General features: G+C 41.7%; 1 protein-coding gene and 1 long non-coding RNA gene across 2 annotated transcripts; one reads left to right on the plus strand and one right to left on the minus strand.

The window, feature by feature from the left end:
- Positions 1 to 30: 30 nt before the first annotated feature.
- LOC140069823 (uncharacterized) lies at positions 31 to 8,492 on the plus strand. The gene is made up of 6 exons (XM_072115982.1): positions 31 to 447; positions 567 to 682; positions 1,438 to 2,144; positions 4,435 to 4,635; positions 5,170 to 5,386; positions 7,655 to 8,492. The coding sequence occupies exons 3-6, from the start codon at positions 1,466 to 1,468 to the stop codon at positions 7,839 to 7,841; spliced, it is 1,284 nt and encodes a 427-aa protein (XP_071972083.1). The 5' UTR covers positions 31 to 447; positions 567 to 682; positions 1,438 to 1,465; the 3' UTR covers positions 7,842 to 8,492.
- Positions 4,432 to 5,974, minus strand: LOC140069826 (uncharacterized). The gene is made up of 2 exons (XR_011848858.1): positions 5,944 to 5,974; positions 4,432 to 4,677 (listed from the first exon to the last, which is right to left on the minus strand). It is a non-coding gene; the product is annotated as an uncharacterized lncRNA (long non-coding RNA).
- Positions 8,493 to 16,452: the final 7,960 nt, after the last annotated feature.

Raw genomic sequence — 16,452 nt, forward strand, 5'->3', positions numbered from 1 at the left:
ATAGAACGTCCGGCAGCCATTTTAGAAACGGGCACAACACGAACCATATCCGGTTTAACTTTCACCAACAAGTCCATAGACGTCAAACCGATGCGCATTCCCTGCTCTTATCGCCATTTGCTTCAGTAAAGCCTCCAAGGCTGCTGAAAACTTCTCATACAGACTGTGTATAGTATCTGCGTGCCCTCAACAAAAATGTCCGCTGCCGTACTGCTAGCCCACCTCTATGTGTGAGGAAGCAAAAAGGGAAAAGTCTTCCCCGCTTTAAAAGGAGCAAAGTAGTGCCCTGCCGGACTGCTGTCACCCGGAAGAGCCGGCTGTCACACGGTTTAGGGGAATATTGAGTCTCCCTCGAATTCGGATATTAATCCCATCAAATATTTGAAGTGAATGTCTGTGGATCGGATTGTGCGGGGCAGTTCCCGGCTGTAGACAGAACTTATTAAGGTGGGCACAGTGCAGGGGTCATGTATCATATGTTACTGTGTGCACATAATGCATTGCATGTTGCAGTATATGTGAACTAAGTGCATTGTGTGTTACCATGTGGTTTTTATATCTTTCAGGTTTTCTGCATTATTATTATTATTATTATTTTGGTTGTGATTATCCTGGAGCTGTTAGGTCGTTGCAGAATGTGTCATCTACACCATTGATGCAGACAAGCGGGTGCTATTTTCAGGTGTGTATATGTTACAAACCCACTATTATAAAATCATGTTAAGACTCGTTAGAGTGTATCCTCTGTTTTGCTAAGCCTCTTTGAGGGTTAGGTATCTGTTTACATGTGCGCACACATAAGATGAGGATTTTCCATGTGGAAAACCTGCAGTGTAATGCAGTGGCAGTGTTACTATACCGAATCTATCCATATCCCATATACACACATAATAAACTTGTCATTTATCAGCTGTTGTATAGTATGATCATAAAAAATCAGATGCCCTATACAAAAATGGGGTCTATTTTATTCTTGGTGATAAACAGATCAACTATAGATAATGCAAATCCAAATTTTTGGGTCATTTCTGTGGCTTCTCTGATTTTCAGTGACCCATTTCCTTAATCTAGGATTAGGAAAACATGTCTTTTCTGAAAACGCATATTATTTCAGTCTACTGGTGTCCAATCAAAGCTCAGCTCCATCCAATTTGCATTACCACACGCAACACATGAAGAAGGGTGGTTGTCTTTCTGGAAGAAAGTCTTCCTAATCCCTTTACTGAAAGTTATTGGTCTTGCAAAATGCTCCTTGGACATGGATTCATATACCTAGTTGTGGTCGCTATTGGTACTGCATCAAGTAGTAATTATACTCTGATATCTAACAATCTTACTGTTTTCCCATTGCTATTCTAGTGATAATGTTCCTATTTTATCACCAGGAGTGTAAAAATGTCAAAAATACTTTATATTTCTTTTTATCCTAAAATGCAGGCTGCTCTAGAATATTTTCATTGCAAAGATGCCAGTGATCCAGTGGTTACAGTTACCGCAGGAAGTCCTCCTGCACATATTTACTTACCTGTCCCCAACAGAAAAGGCCAATGTACGGGCCACGTGCTCTTACCTGCGGGCACTCGTCGACCACCCCTCCCTATGGAAGCATAGCACAATTGTCTTTAAGAGCATAGGGATTTTTAATGCACGGTTCTGGGACACTCTGCAAAGTCGGAAAATTTCTTCAGTGGAGGTGACCAGGGTGACTCTGAAACAGTTCAAGAAGATGACCAGCTCCTTGCCGGACCTGACCAGTGTCACAATGGACTCCTGCTTGAAAGGAGAGATCCTTCAGGGACTGAGACCACTTGTTAATCTTCAACAGTTACATTTAACAGACTGTTCCAACGTGACAGATCAGGACATCTTCTCAGAGATTGCCCTCTTCCAGCAGCTGACACATCTATCTCTATGCAGAGTTTCTTTCTCAGGGGTCTTGCCATTAACCAGCATTGTCTTGCTGCAGAACTTGTATTCGCTTTCGTTACATTCAAAGGAAGGCATTATTCCCGAGAGGGCCCTCCAATATATTTTATTTAGACTTCCAAAACTACGCGAGTTGTCCCTTGCAATCGGAAACATGAATAAGTGGAAGCTGTCTCTGTGCTTCAATGTTCCTGACAACTTTGTGGCCACGGCAGAAGGTGAGTTTCCAGATGTGTGTTGTGTGTCAAGAATGTGTCTTGTTGCTCCATTAAGATACTACAGGTGTGCCGGATATTTCTGAGCACTGCATTTGGCTATGTATGGCACGCCCTTTTTATGAGAGTGTTGGGGATACTCAAGCGCTGTGCTCTGCAATTTCCAGCAAGCCTATGGTATTGAAAGTAGCTATCGGATTCTTACTTAACCTACCGCTTCTTTCAGTTAGTGAGAACTAACTGAATAAAGTCTGTCGTCAGACCCCCACATCAGATTATTCTCACCTATCTTGTGGACATGGGATAACCATCTCTTTAAATGGACCCAGGGTCTTCCGAAAGCCATAATTTGGGGTCCTTGCAAGTTTCCTACATAAGTACAATGGCAAATAAGCCTATATCCTTCCACTAGTTCCAGCTCTCTTGCATGGTCCCATAGAAAGGAGTAAAGCAGCAGTACTCCTTAGGGCTGAGATCCTAAAGGATCCAAGCAATCCGCCACCTACTAAAATTAAGGTTGTTGGCCATACTTTTGGATAAGCGATGAGTTTAAAGGGGTTGTCCACTTTCAGCAAATACTTGATGTTATTATCACAGGCTCCTATTACTATCTGTGATGATAACGGCTCGTGCACCTGCATGTCCATCACATCACCATGGACAAATTTCTATTCACTGGAGGAAACATAGAAGCTTTCTATAGAAGTACAGCAAGCAGAGATCTAGAAAACTGTTAGGAATTGATACCGAAAGTGTATTGGCAAATCGGATAACTTTTCCTTAAAGATGGATATTAGGATACCATTCTGTAGGGACTGCTACATAGATTCAGGGGCACTTTGAATTTTCCTTCTAGCCCCCAAGGTTGCAGAGTTATTAGTCCCGAGATCTGACCATTGTAATCTGTGTCTGGTCAGAGAGGAGAAGCTGGAGACGTGTGTTATGCTAATCTCCCTCATATTGACAGTAATGAGCTGTAATTTCTCTGTGTGCATGTAAAATCTATGTTCACACACATTCTAATATTCTGTTGACATTGCGTTTACAGTTTTACAAAAATGCAATGTTACCAAAAATTCAAGAACAAAGGGATGCAATAGTGACCCAAATAAATTATTTGGGTCACTATTGCATCCCTTTATCTTGAATTTTTGGCATGATTCATTGATGCATGACCATTTCACTCATTTTTGTGACTATAGCGCTCGCCTTTTGTTGTTTGTTAAAAAATGCAATGGAAACGCTATGTAAACGTAAGTGCAAACGAAACGGAAACGCCTACACCACATAAGCGTAAATGAAATGCAAATTGAATGGAAATGTAAATGCAAACAAATGCTATGTAAGCATAAATGTGACGCAAAGACTAATATCACATAAGCTTAAACATGACACAAATTCAACATAAACGGAAAATCTGCATATGCATAAACGCACCTCAAACGCTGCATACATGTTAAACGTGCCACAAATGGTGCGTACACATAAACGTGACGCAAATGCCCCGTGAGCGGAACCGTGACGCAAATGTGATAAACACAAGTGCCGTGTAACCGGACTGTTAGCGGAATGTGTGTGAACACAGAAAAAAAACTCACAGCTCAATATTCATAATAGCTTCTCTGATATTGCCTGCCACTGATTGGACAGTATGAGAGAAGATTAGCATAACACCTGCCTCCAGCTCCTCCTTTCTGACCAAACACACATTACAATGGTCAGAATCTGGGAATGTTATCTCCGCAACCGTGGGAGCTAGAAGGAAAATTCCAAGTGCCCCTAAATCTGTGTAGCTGCCCCTACAGTATGATAATTTTCACATGCCTGAGGTTGTCTTCTTTGAACAAACCATATCAAATGTTTGCTGAAAGTAGTCAACCCCTTGAAGGCATTCTATGAATTAGTGAAATATTCTCCAGGTCTATAAGGAGTTAAGATTTGGCTTACACACTGCTGTCAGATACTGTTCACTGCAGGAATAGTGGGAGAGAAAAAACACAAAAGTAATTTTCTTGAATAAAGTATATTACACTACACTTTGCTTTAAAAAAAAAAAAAAAAAGAATCAAGATTTTTAAGGACATGAATAGCAGTGGAGATAAGAAAAAATAGCCATTAATGGTAATACCAGTATGAATAGAGACCTAAACCTCATGCGCACACTGTATTACTCTTCTGTAATCCAGAATTTGTGGACTTCACAGTTTTTTTTTTTGTTTTTTTTTTTTGTGATACATTCCCATGAACTTGTAAAGTCAAATTATTGAAATTATTTTTTTTCCATTTAATCCAGAGCAGCCCTGTATATCCAGATTGCAGCTCCACAAACTAGAACTGATGAACTCCAGCTGCGCCAGTCTGTCCAACAACGCGTTCGATCAGCTGTCCACCCTGAAGAGCGTGTCCTTGCGACATTACAAGTATCTCCAGCATGAAGAATTCATTGAGACCCTTCTACTGAAGCTGCCCCACCTTACAGAGCTTCGGATTGAATGTAAGTTTTGGGTTCTCCTGAGCTTTCTGTTACCGCCCTCGCCTTTGGTTAAAAAAAAAAAAAAAACAAAATCAAAAATTGAAAAGTAAGTGTTAATTTCCTCATTTCCCTGTCACTTCTCTTCCTTTCACCCCACTTTGTCTTCTCGTGTCCTCCCTGTGCCTCCAGGGTTGGAACCTTCTGTTACCTCCTCCATGGGGTGAAAACTAGATTTTACCTGGAACCTCAATGACTGTTAAGCCTTGACAAGGGGAAAGTAGTCCCAGTGGCAGAGCTCTCCCTCTTTGCTATCAGGTGCGGGACAGTGTTTTTTTTGTTTTTTAATTAATTTGGGTGCATGTCAGTATATCACATACAACATTGGGGTGAAGTGATATATATTTTTTGAATTTTTATTTTAAGTCCCTCATGTTGCTCCATTCACATACATAGGTCTATGGTGGTCATTTTGGACATGAATATCCCCCCCCCCCCTTGCTATAGAGGTGATTTTATTATGTTCTCCAAACTTACAGGTCTTATTTTGTTTGCCAGGGGCTGCACCATTTGTGCCAATTATGAGTCCAATATGTTCTAAATTAGAAAAGTTGAGCGTGGTAGGGACAAAAATTTCCAATGCGACCCTTAGCTGGATCTCCAGGAGCGCTGCCCAGCTGAAGTGTCTGAACTTGAGTTTTTCTCATGGATACGATGAAGATCTAGTGAAAAGCTTTCCTCGCTTGTTTCCACATCTTCAAAACCTCTACCTCAGGTAATTTGATTGACTTTGTAAATTACTTGTGGACTACAATTAAATCAACAGATAATACAACGAAAATACAATAGATCTAAAGTCCTGCCTCTAATGTGAACCCTGGTTACATAACACAAGCCTGGGCTTAACTCAGGCCACACACAATGGATCCAGGGTTCATTGTTTGTGGCCTGTGTGTCATCGGCATCTCCATTGACAATAGAAAATCCGAAACTGGACCGGCTTTGAGTTTTTTGGTTTGCATGCAGATCAGTGGAAACCACAGATAGAGATATATCTGTAAAAAATTACTGTATCATTGTGCTACTTGTTGAATCGCCGAACAGTACACAGACAAGCTATGTTTGTGTGCATGTAGCCTATCTCCCATAGATTTGAAGGGCCAGAGCATCCTGACCACCTCTCCCATCCTTGTCCTTTACAATTGTTACAATTAAATAGTGTGGTTTTTTTTTTCCTCCTCCACAAAAATGTAATTGCATGTATTAATAGTTTATGTATGTACATGTAATAATACTATTAATGTACATTAGATGACTGATGTTTTACATTACTTAAAAGTTTTCCTCTCGGTGACCCAGAGCTGGCAGTAGGAGACTAGCTGCCATGAAGTCTTCCATAAACTGTAAACAAAGCAGAGGAGAATCTGGTCTTCAGTCTCATAGATTGTAAGCTCTTTAGAGCAGGTCCCTTATTTTATTTTGCCACTTTGTATTACTTTGTATATGCCCCACATGATTTGCAAATACTTTATGATGGCATTAAATACATATTTAATATTAGATTTACTATTATTATTAAATACATAATGTCAATAAGACACTTGTAGGGAGCGATTATTATTATTTTTTTTATTATTTTTTTTTATTTTTATTTATTTTTTTTTTCCATTTACAGCAGGTCTTTCATCTATCCCTTATCCATAGCCCTGATATCTCTTCGATGCCATTTTGCTCAAACAAAATAATAATAAATATTTACAGGTAGTCCCTAGGTTACGTACAAGATAGATTCATCCTTTAAGGGCTCTTGTCACCAGAGACCTCATTTGCACTAAAGACAGGTTGCAGGAGCCCATTAATGCTGCATTGAAATGCATCCAAACCTAAGCCCAACCCCTGGGACTTGGAGGATTTTGTCAGTAAGCCATGTAAGTTATAACACACAATTGTATTGTAATGCAAATGCTTAGAAAAGGCAGAAAGACGTATGTGCACTGCAGCTGTAAAGCGCGCCTTCAACCTGTCTTTAGTGAAGATTTCCTTTAAAGGAGTTTTCCCACAAATAAAAGTTGGGCCCTATCCACGGGATAGGGCCTGACTTGCTAATCGGTGGGGGTCTCAGTGATGAGACCCCCACAGATCACGGAAACAAGGGGTCCGATCGGGTCCCACGTACCTGCGTCGGACGTGACAGCTGGACTTTCAAAATTGTGGATTGTCAAGGGAACTAAGATTAACAATTAAGATAGAATGGGCAATTAAACAGAACTAAAGTTCAGTAAATTACTAGCATCCACAGCTTCACCAGAAGTCACAGTGAGCAGAGATGCCTGCTTGTAACAAGGAGTCGCCTGTAAGTTGGGGGCTTCCTGTATTTTATATTGTGCTATCATATTCTGCAGCATCTTACAGGTAATGGGGGACATAAACAAATATAAGAGAATACAGGAGGTCCCCTACTTAAGAACACTCGACTTGCATATGACCCCTAGTTACAAACGGACCTCTGGATATTGGTAATTTATTGTGCTTTAGTCCTAGGCTACAATAAACAGCTATAACAGATATCACAGGTGTCTGGAATGAAGCTTTAATGTTAATATTGATTCTTTTGACAACCCAACATTTTTAAAATGCAACTGCCACAGAGACGAAAAAAGTTCTGGCTGGGATTACAATGATAAAATATACAGTTCCGACTTGCATACAAACTCAACTTAAGAACGAACCTACATACCCTATCTTGTATGTAACCCGGGGACTGCCTGTATAGAGAAGTAACATGATCAGATGAAATGATGGGGGTGAGGGGTCATCTCTGAACAGCTTACAAACTGAGATGGGTCCAGGGGAGATTTCAGACTATATGTTACTTTGGTTGGGGGCTTATTGGAAAAGAACCAAAAAGTGCTGAATTTTTCTCAGATTTATTACATGGTTTCTTAGTTGCTTGTTGGTGTACACAGTGTTTGAAAAGTTGTTTAATTTTAATTTTTTCCTATTTTTTTTTTTTTTTTTTTTTTTTTTTTTTTTTTTTTTCTAGTAATACCAGGTTGACGGAAGATGCACTGGTTGTGTTAGCCAACTTGTACTCTCTGCGTGTTCTTGATATTTCCAACAACCTGCATCTGACCCCTGAAGCCATCCTCGCCTTTAGAAAAATGACATCCAACAGAATTGGCTTAATCCTTGAGAGACCCATTGAAAGCGTAAAGTACTGCTGCTGGTAAAATGGACTTTGAAGGTTAAGCAGGAGACTTGTTGCTTTCTGTAGCGTTCCACACCACTTCACACTGCTGCGAGACGTCTGGAAAATTTTATTTATAAAGTTGCTGATTTTTTTGAATTTCTTAATTTATTTTCTAAGCTTGTTTTAAAGATGTGGGGGGGGGGGCAGGAGTTCTTTCATGAAATAATTGTGCTATAAAATGAAATTTTCATATTAAAATTGTCATAGATTATTCTCCAAGCAATCATTCTTTAGCAGAAAATGTAATGGGTTCTATTCCGAAAATTGCTTTTTATTTTGTCTGACTTATCCCGGAGATTCTTTATAATAAGATTTTTTTTTTTTTTTTTTTAATGGTTAAGTGCCTGAAAGTGTTTTTTATTTTTTAATGAATTTATATATCGGGGTATATTTCTACCCATATCACTAATTCATTAAACTCTTGTACATTTTCTAAATAAAGATATTTCTTGGTTAATCTTTAAACCTTGTACCAAAGTATAAGCTTTTCAATTATCCATGGTGTCTGACTATGGACCCCCCACCACTGTATGAATAGAACTCCCTTTCTGATGATACAGATGGGTATTAACTTTAAACTTGGTATCCCTTGAATACATTGTTGCCTTTTCAGCAATGACATACAGATTGTGTATTACTGGAGGTCTTTTTGAGTTCATATCTTACATATTTTAGGTTATATGTTGCAGTCTAGAGCCTTTTTTTTTCGTCAGTCCATTAAAGTTCGTCACCATCATTTAGCTTAGTGTAACTTTAAAGTTATAATGATTTTATCAAATTCTCATATGTGTTTCGTCCTTTTCTATTTAAAGTTATAGCATTTTCTGTTCTGAAAGTGTTTGACCACAATCATTCTCACCAGAGGTGAGTGGGCAGAGACCTAGTTTTTCCTGTATTTTCTTTCAAGCTGAGTCCAATTGAAGTTGCCCACAGATCCCATGACGCCTTGTGTTCTCAAAGTACACTTGCATTAAATCTACTGCACAGTTCACAGACGGGATGTATATGGTGACGGCCTGGCAGTAGGGAACATGTAATAAGTGGTAGAGATCATTAGTACATGAAGTGTATAGCTTGTGCTGTTTGAGCCCTAGGGGTTAATAGCTTCTCTGCACAGAGCTGATACTACAGTGTACAAGGTGGGAGAAGGGAATAGCATAAGGAGAGGAGAGGGACAGAAAAAGTTCTGTAGAATCACAGCCTGGGATGGAGGAACTGATAGGGAACAGGGGAGATCTTGTATCCTGCACAGAATAGAACACATTCAGGTATACACAGAACACTGTCACATGACCTCCTCCCCTGTGACCAGCAACTCCTCCCCTTCCCATGGAACAGGACAAACTCCAGGGCTGATCAACACAGGCAGAGGAAGCAGCCATTGCAGCACTGAGGTAATCTGAGGTGTGTGTGTATAGCAAAAAAACTGCGGGATATAAGGTAACAAAGATAATAGGAGCTATTGATTTGTGGGAAAAAAACAACTTGACAGATTTTAGTTAAAGAAACTGTAAACTGCACTGCATTCTTGGAGAGTTACTTCTTTCAGCAGGGAATGATGTGTTATGGAAGCTGATCATCGAGTAGAACTTTTAATGGAGCTTTGGACTTTCATGCTGGTGGGTTGGTGGCTGTCAGCACTGATCTGCATAACTAAAGGGGCTTTTTGGGAGCTTTGCAGGGGTATTCCCATCACATTGACAGGTTCCTTTATTTGTCCCATGTGTCAATCCTATTCCTTGTACAGCAACAAATCAAGCTTGTGTCCTGCTGCCCCATAACCCATCTATCTCCCTCATGCCCATAGCAAATGAATGGAGCCACAGGGAGTATTCTATACCTGTTGCTTCATTTGTGAGGAGAATAGAACCCCAGTTCATTGTGAGGTTTGGGGTCCTAGCAGGCAGCACCACATTATTCAGCATGTTATCTATACTCATGTGAGTTAATTTGCTAAAAAATAATGTGATTGTAAATAGACATTGACTTTTCTATTCTTTTGGTAGTGTGAAAAGCCAGCATTCCCAAAAGATACAGAATAGTAAAGGCACATTAATATTGTTTCTATAAAATGACAAAAGCAAATAACATACAAAATGTAGGATGTTATTGTGATTGGCAGTCACCTTTTTATGTATTAGCTAATATATTGTAATTGCCAGAGCCATTGATTACGGTAATTATATATTATACCAAATGGATGATCTAGCACCTACCACATCCATAATATTATAAAAGTGAGCACCACTTTTTTTTTACTTTTTTCCGCCCAAGGGGGACCTGTAACTAAGATTCACCCTGCTAAACCCTCAGGTTTGGTATGAATTTCTGTAGTTCCCTCTTTATGTGAAATCTCGCATATTTACTTATATATAAAAAAATCTCTTCCAAAGTCGGGGAAATATGCCTTTTTTCCCCCCATTTTTTAGATGAGATGAGTGAAGAATAGTGGTTGCAGGGGTAGTGTCACTTCAGAAATTGTATCTTTGGTTCTGTAGCACCTAGAAACCTTTTTGTGTCTTAAAGGGTCTTGTGTCTTTTTATTTATTTATTTTTTAAATGCATCCAAAATAAAGCCCAACCCCTGTGACTACAGAGGATTATGTCAGGGTGCAAGGTAAGTTCTAACACACACTTAGTTTGTAATGCAGATGCTTAGAGAAAGCATATTTGCACTGCACCTGTAATCGGCTTCTCTAACCTGTCTTTAATTTAAAAAAAAAAAAAATTAGGTCCCTGCTGACAGGTTCCCTTTAATCAATATAAGAATCTCCTCTTATCAGATCCCATCAAGCTTGTGGCTCTGTGAGCTACAGAACTGGACATGCAGGCGGTTCTAGGTGGGGACTGTATCTCTATCTGCAGCCTGCATTTCCCACTATGGGGGAGATTTATTCTGTCTGCAACAAAACTATGTCGTTCGCACTAAAAAAACTGGCTCGCCAGCAAAAAGGTCAGTGTGCCAAAATTACTGCTAAAAAGAAGGAATTTTGTCCTTCTTTTCTGGCGTAAAGTAATCTGACTAGTAGGAGGATTTTATTATTTTTTTTTTTTATAGTTTAACAAGTGAGATTTCAAATTGACCCCTTGAGGACGCAGCCATTTTGTAACTTAAAGCTTTTTTTATTCTGACATGCTTTGCTTTATATAGTTATAACGTTTGAACACTGTTACTTATCAAAGCGATTATGAGTTTTTTTCCATGACGTCCCCCATGACGGCCCACCTGGAGGATTACCCCTTGACCTCTGCAGGGACAGGAAGAAGAGAGGTTAAATGTCCCTCCCCCTGCATCCCTCGCCAGTGTTCTTCCTGTCCCTACACAGGCAGGGGGAAGAGAGGGTCTCTCTCCTTCTCATCTCCTTAGGGGGGTGGGAGTGGAGGGGGACGCCTTTAAGAGGCGCGGTACCTGGTACTAAGATCCTCTCCTCTCCTGGCCTCGATCGATCTCCTTCCTGGCTGACATCGTGGAGAGGTATTTGGTGCAATCCCTGCGGTCCTGCGACGATCTACGGCAGCACCACATGTTCCGGCTCCCGATGGTGAAACGCAGCCGCGTTCCACCAACCCCGATGACGACTTCCGGTTATGTGATGACGACTTCCGGTTTTGCGTTCCACTGGGTCGGATGACGACTTCTGGTCCGCGTGTCGCACCGGAAGTGACGCGAACCCTCACGTCATTGGCGTTCGGGAGTCAGGAGCGTGGAGCGGTGAGTTTAAAAAGCAGAGAGTCTACTAGAGACCTCTCTTGCTTCTGAGATGACTGCAGGTGGTTTTTTTGCAGATCTGAGTGTGTCACAGGCGCAGGTTAGTGAAATGCATGGTGGACATTGCTTATCCTTATCACCGCTCCACTCACACCTCTACCTCCTCCCTTGTCCACAGGCAGTATGGACCCAGTCCCCCTTCCTCAGACATCTGTAAGTAAGGGGGTCTGGAGGGTGGAACGTGGAGGGGGGGCCCTGTATATGTATACATCCCCTATGCTTCCTCGTGTTTTTTCTTCTCACATTCAGGAGAGAAAGGATAAAGAGAAGAAAGAGGATAAAAAAGAGGAAAAGAAGGAAGACTAAGACCCTTCCATCTCGTAGATGCAACATGTGTTACTTCCAGAATCTTATAAAAAAACGCTATGCAGAGACTGCCTTGACAGCATAATGCGGGAGGAAAAAGCGTCCTTCATGGACGAGATGAGATCCATGTTTAAATCTGAAGTAAAGAGCACAGTTGCATCCCTCTTTTCTGAAGGAATTCCTCCTAAAAGGTTCAAACCCTCTGAACCTAATCCGGAGGAGATGGATTCAGACCCTGACAGGGCTTCCTGTTCCTACCAAGGCGGAGAGGAAGAACAGCTAGACAGCCAGGAACAAAAAAATGACACTAGATTCCTTTTTTCTATGGATAACCTGGACACCTTACTAAGGGCGGTCCGAGAAACACTAAACATTGAAGATCCTGTGGAGATAAAGTCCGTACAGGACGAACTCTTCGGTTGCTTAAGAGCCAAAAAGAAGAGGGTATTTCCAGTCAATAATGTGCTGGAGGACCTTATCCGGGAAGAGTGGAAAGATCCAGAAAAACGGCTATCAGTGGCCAGAGATTTCAGGAATAGGCTCGTGTTCGACGAGGAGAAATCAAAAAACTGGAATTCAATTCCAAAAGTGGACATCCAGGTTACAAAGATGGTAAAAAAGACCGACCTCCCCTTTGAGGATGCGACCCAACTTAAAGACCCCATGGATCGCAAATCTGACAGTGTCTTAAAGAAAACCTGGGAATCGGCAATGCTAAATCTGAAGGCAAATGTCGCAACCACATCTATCGCCAGAACAATGACCTGCTGGCTAAACGGGTTAGAGAACCAGATTATTAGCGGAACCTCAAGAGAGAAGCTTCTGGAGTCTCTCCCACTTCTAAAATTAGCAACCACCTTCATTGCAGACGCATCAGGGCATCAGATTTTCCGCCAAAGAAGGAGCACTCTCTAACGTCGCCCGCAGAGCCCTCTGGCTCAAGCAGTGGTCAGGAGACTTCCGATCTAAATCCAACTTATGTGGCATACCTTTTACCGGCGAGTTCCTATTTGGTCCAGAACTGGACACGATCCTGGAGAAAGCCACAGATAGGAAAAAAGGCTTTCCAGAACCTAGACAGAAAAGGCATTCATTTTGCGATTCCCGTGACAAAATTCCATCCTATCGCGGAAAAGGCAAACAAGGCAGATGGAGCTATACAAAAGGGAGTAGAGCCAGAGGTTACAATTCCTTCCAGAGTACCCTGCCCGAAAACAATGACGCCAGGGTGGGGGGAAGACTAGCTCTTTTCCCCTCTCAGTGGGAGCAAAGTATAAAGAATGCCTGGATTCTACAAGTCATACGGGACGGCTACAAGATCGAGTTGAATACCCCCCCTCCTCAAACATTTGCGACAACAAAAACATCCTCTCAGCAAATGCTTCTGCTCATGTGGGAAGAGTTTCAATCTCTACTACTCAAAAATGTAATTTCTCCTGTACCTCCCCACCATCAAAGGAAAGGGTTCTACTCTCCCCTCTTCTTAGTTCAGAAACCGAACGGAGCCTACAGGATGATCATAAACTTAAAGAATCTAAATACCCATATCAAATACAGAAGATTCAAGATGGAGTCCCTAAAATCCACAACACCATTAATCCCCAAAGGGGCAGCTCTATGCACTATAGACTTAAAAGACGCGTATTACCACGTCCCAATCCATCCCATCTCTCAAAAATTCCTGAGATTTGCCATCCGGTCCCCAGAAAACCAGGTAAGACACTTCCAATTCAGAGCTCTACCATTCGGGATCTCCTCAGCTCCCAGACTGTTCACAAAAATTATGGCAGAGGTGGTAGCGGTCCTAAGACAAAAGAACATACTACTGATCCCCTACTTAGACGATCTCCTTCTAGTCTCCAGCTCAGAAGAAATTCTGTTATCCCAGAGAGACACGACATTAGCAATCCTAAAAAACCTAGGCTGGATTATAAATTTCGAAAAATCAAATCTCCAACCAAGTACCAAGCAAAAATTTCTGGGAATTTTGCTGGACTCAGTACATCAACACTCTCTTCTTCCAGAAGAGAAGATCAAGAATCTTACCTTACAGGTATCACTGTTCCAAAGCAGACAGAAGTGCTCAATCAGAGAGGCTATGAAACTCCTGGGCCTTCTCACATCCTGTATAGCCGGTGTTCCCTGGGCTCAAAATCATACGAGAGATCTTCAGAATTGGATTCTTTCATCCTGGGACAAGAATCTAAACCATCTGGAAAGAAAAACCAACATTCCCCTATGGGTAAAAAGTTCTCTAAACTGGTGGAAGACAGTGGAAAATCTCTCCAGGGGCCTAAAATGGAGCAATTGGCCAGTAACATCCATCTTGACAGATGCAAGCAAGACGGGTTGGGGAGCAAAACTTCCAGGAAAACTGGTTCAAGGTCAATGGTCCCAGTCAGAAATAAACAGATCATCAAATTACAAAGAACTGAAGGCAGTCTGGGAAACCCTGAAGGCCTGCTCGGATCAAGTACAAGGCCAAAACCTCAAAATATTATCAGACAACACGACCACAGTCGCCTATCTCAAACGCCAAGGGGGCACACAGTCCGCATCTCTCCAGAGAATATCAAAAAAGATCTTTCTCTGGGCAGAAGAAAATGTCCTTTCTCTGACAGCAATCCATCTGAAGGGGTCAGAAAACAAAGAGGCAGATTTCCTGATCCGATACACTCTGGATCCCCACGAGTGGTGCCTAAACAAGGAAGTTTTCTCCCATTTAACCCAGAAATGGGGAATACCGCAAATAGATCTATTTGCCACCAGAGAAAACCAAAAAGCAGACCATTACTACTCCCTACAGAAGAATACCCCAGACTACCTTCTAGATGCCTTCTGCCACAGTTGGCACTCAAGACTAGCCTATGCCTTCCCTCCACTTCCTCTGATCTCAAGGACAGTGCAAAAAATAAGACAAGAAGACCTCAAGATTATCTTGATAGTCCCCTTCTGGCCAAAAAGAAGCTGGTTCCCAGCACTGAAGAATTTGGCATTGGAAGAACCAGTTATTCTCCCTCAAAGGAAGGATCTCCTATATCAGGGGTCTGTTCATCATCCCAATCCAGAATCACTCCATCTATCAGCCTGGATCCTGAGAAACAGATGCTGAAGGCTAAGGGTCTCTCAGAAGAAGTCATTGCAACATTACAGGCAAGTAGGAAGCCAGTTACTTCAGCAATCTACCACAAAATCTGGAAAAGATTTGTATCCTTTTGCCATCCTGAAATTCAAAATCTGTCTTCCCCTAACATACAGCAGATATTGGAGTTTCTTCAAGCTGGGTTGACCAAAGGCCTAAAGACCAGCACACTAAAGGTTCAAGTCTCAGCCCTCAGCGTCTTCTTCGACGTCTCTCTGGCTGACCATAGGTGGGTAAGACGGTTTCTTAGAGCATCCACTAGACTAAGTCCTAAATGTCCTATCAGGACCCCTCCCTGGGACTTATCAATAGTCCTGAATGGCCTTATACAGGGCCCTTTCGAGCCTCTAGAGGACGCAAGCATAAAAAATATCACCTTAAAAACTGCCTTTCTTGTTGCCATAACAACAGCTAGAAGGTTAGGAGAAATTCAAGCACTCTCCGTTAATGAACCTTACCTAAAAATTACGGACGATAGAATATCCTTGATGCTTGATCCAAACTTCCTGCCCAAAGTAGCAACAGATTTCCATCGTAACCAGGAAATTATTCTCCCCTCCTTTTACCAAAAACTTCGGGAGAAGCTAAATGGCATACTTTAGATGTGAGAAGAATAGTGCTACACTATCTTGAAATAACTAATAACTGGCGGAAAGACTCAAACTTGTTTCTTCAGTTCCAGGGCAAGAACAGAGGGAGAAAAGCGTCAAAGATCACCATCGCCCGCTGGATTAGACAGACTATCAGGGACTGTTATACTATCCAGAGCTTAGAAGCTCCTACAAATCTTAAAGCCCATTCTACCAGGGCAGTAGCCACTTCCTGGGCAGAGCGAGCAGGAGCTTCCCTGGACCAAATCTGTAAAGCCACAACCTGGTCCAGTTCCACAACCTTTGCGAAGCACTACAGACTGGACTTACATTCTGCCAAGGACTTATCATTTGGTAGAAAAGTTCTACAAACAGTAGTCCCTCCCTAAAAAAAAAATTCCTTTTTGTTATCTGGTACATCTCCAGGTGGGCCGTCATGGGGGACGTCATGGAAAGCGAGAATTAGACTCACCGGTAATTTGTTTTCCATCTAGTCCACCATGACGGCCTGGAATTTTTTCCCAACCCCTACAAATGTTATTATATGGTTTTTTATTGTATGTGGAGTAACATGCTAATAAAACCTCTTGCATCCTTCCTTGGTGTAATTATTTGGCAGAACACTGGCGAGGGATGCCCTGCCCTGTCCCTGCAGAGGTCAAGGGGTAATCCTCCAGGTGGGCCGTCATGGTGGACTAGATGGAAAACGAATTACCGGTGAGTCTAATTCTCGCTTTCATCACATGTTCTACTTCATTTTAGTGGTAAACTTTTGGCTTTTGAT

Source organism: Engystomops pustulosus, chromosome 7 (genome assembly GCF_040894005.1).
Source record: "Engystomops pustulosus chromosome 7, aEngPut4.maternal, whole genome shotgun sequence".
Classification (NCBI taxonomy): Eukaryota; Metazoa; Chordata; class Amphibia; order Anura; family Leptodactylidae; genus Engystomops; species Engystomops pustulosus.

Bases quoted from the DNA above. Each gene is read 5' to 3' on its own strand.
- LOC140069823 (XM_072115982.1), top strand. From the start codon at position 1,466: ATGCCAGTGATCCAGTGGTTACAGTTACCGCAGGAAGTCCTCCTGCAC. The intron at 2,145-4,434 runs GTGAGTTTCCAG...CATTTAATCCAG, and splicing joins CTTTGTGGCCACGGCAGAAG to AGCAGCCCTGTATATCCAGA. The intron at 4,636-5,169 runs GTAAGTTTTGGG...TTTGTTTGCCAG, and splicing joins TACAGAGCTTCGGATTGAAT to GGGCTGCACCATTTGTGCCA.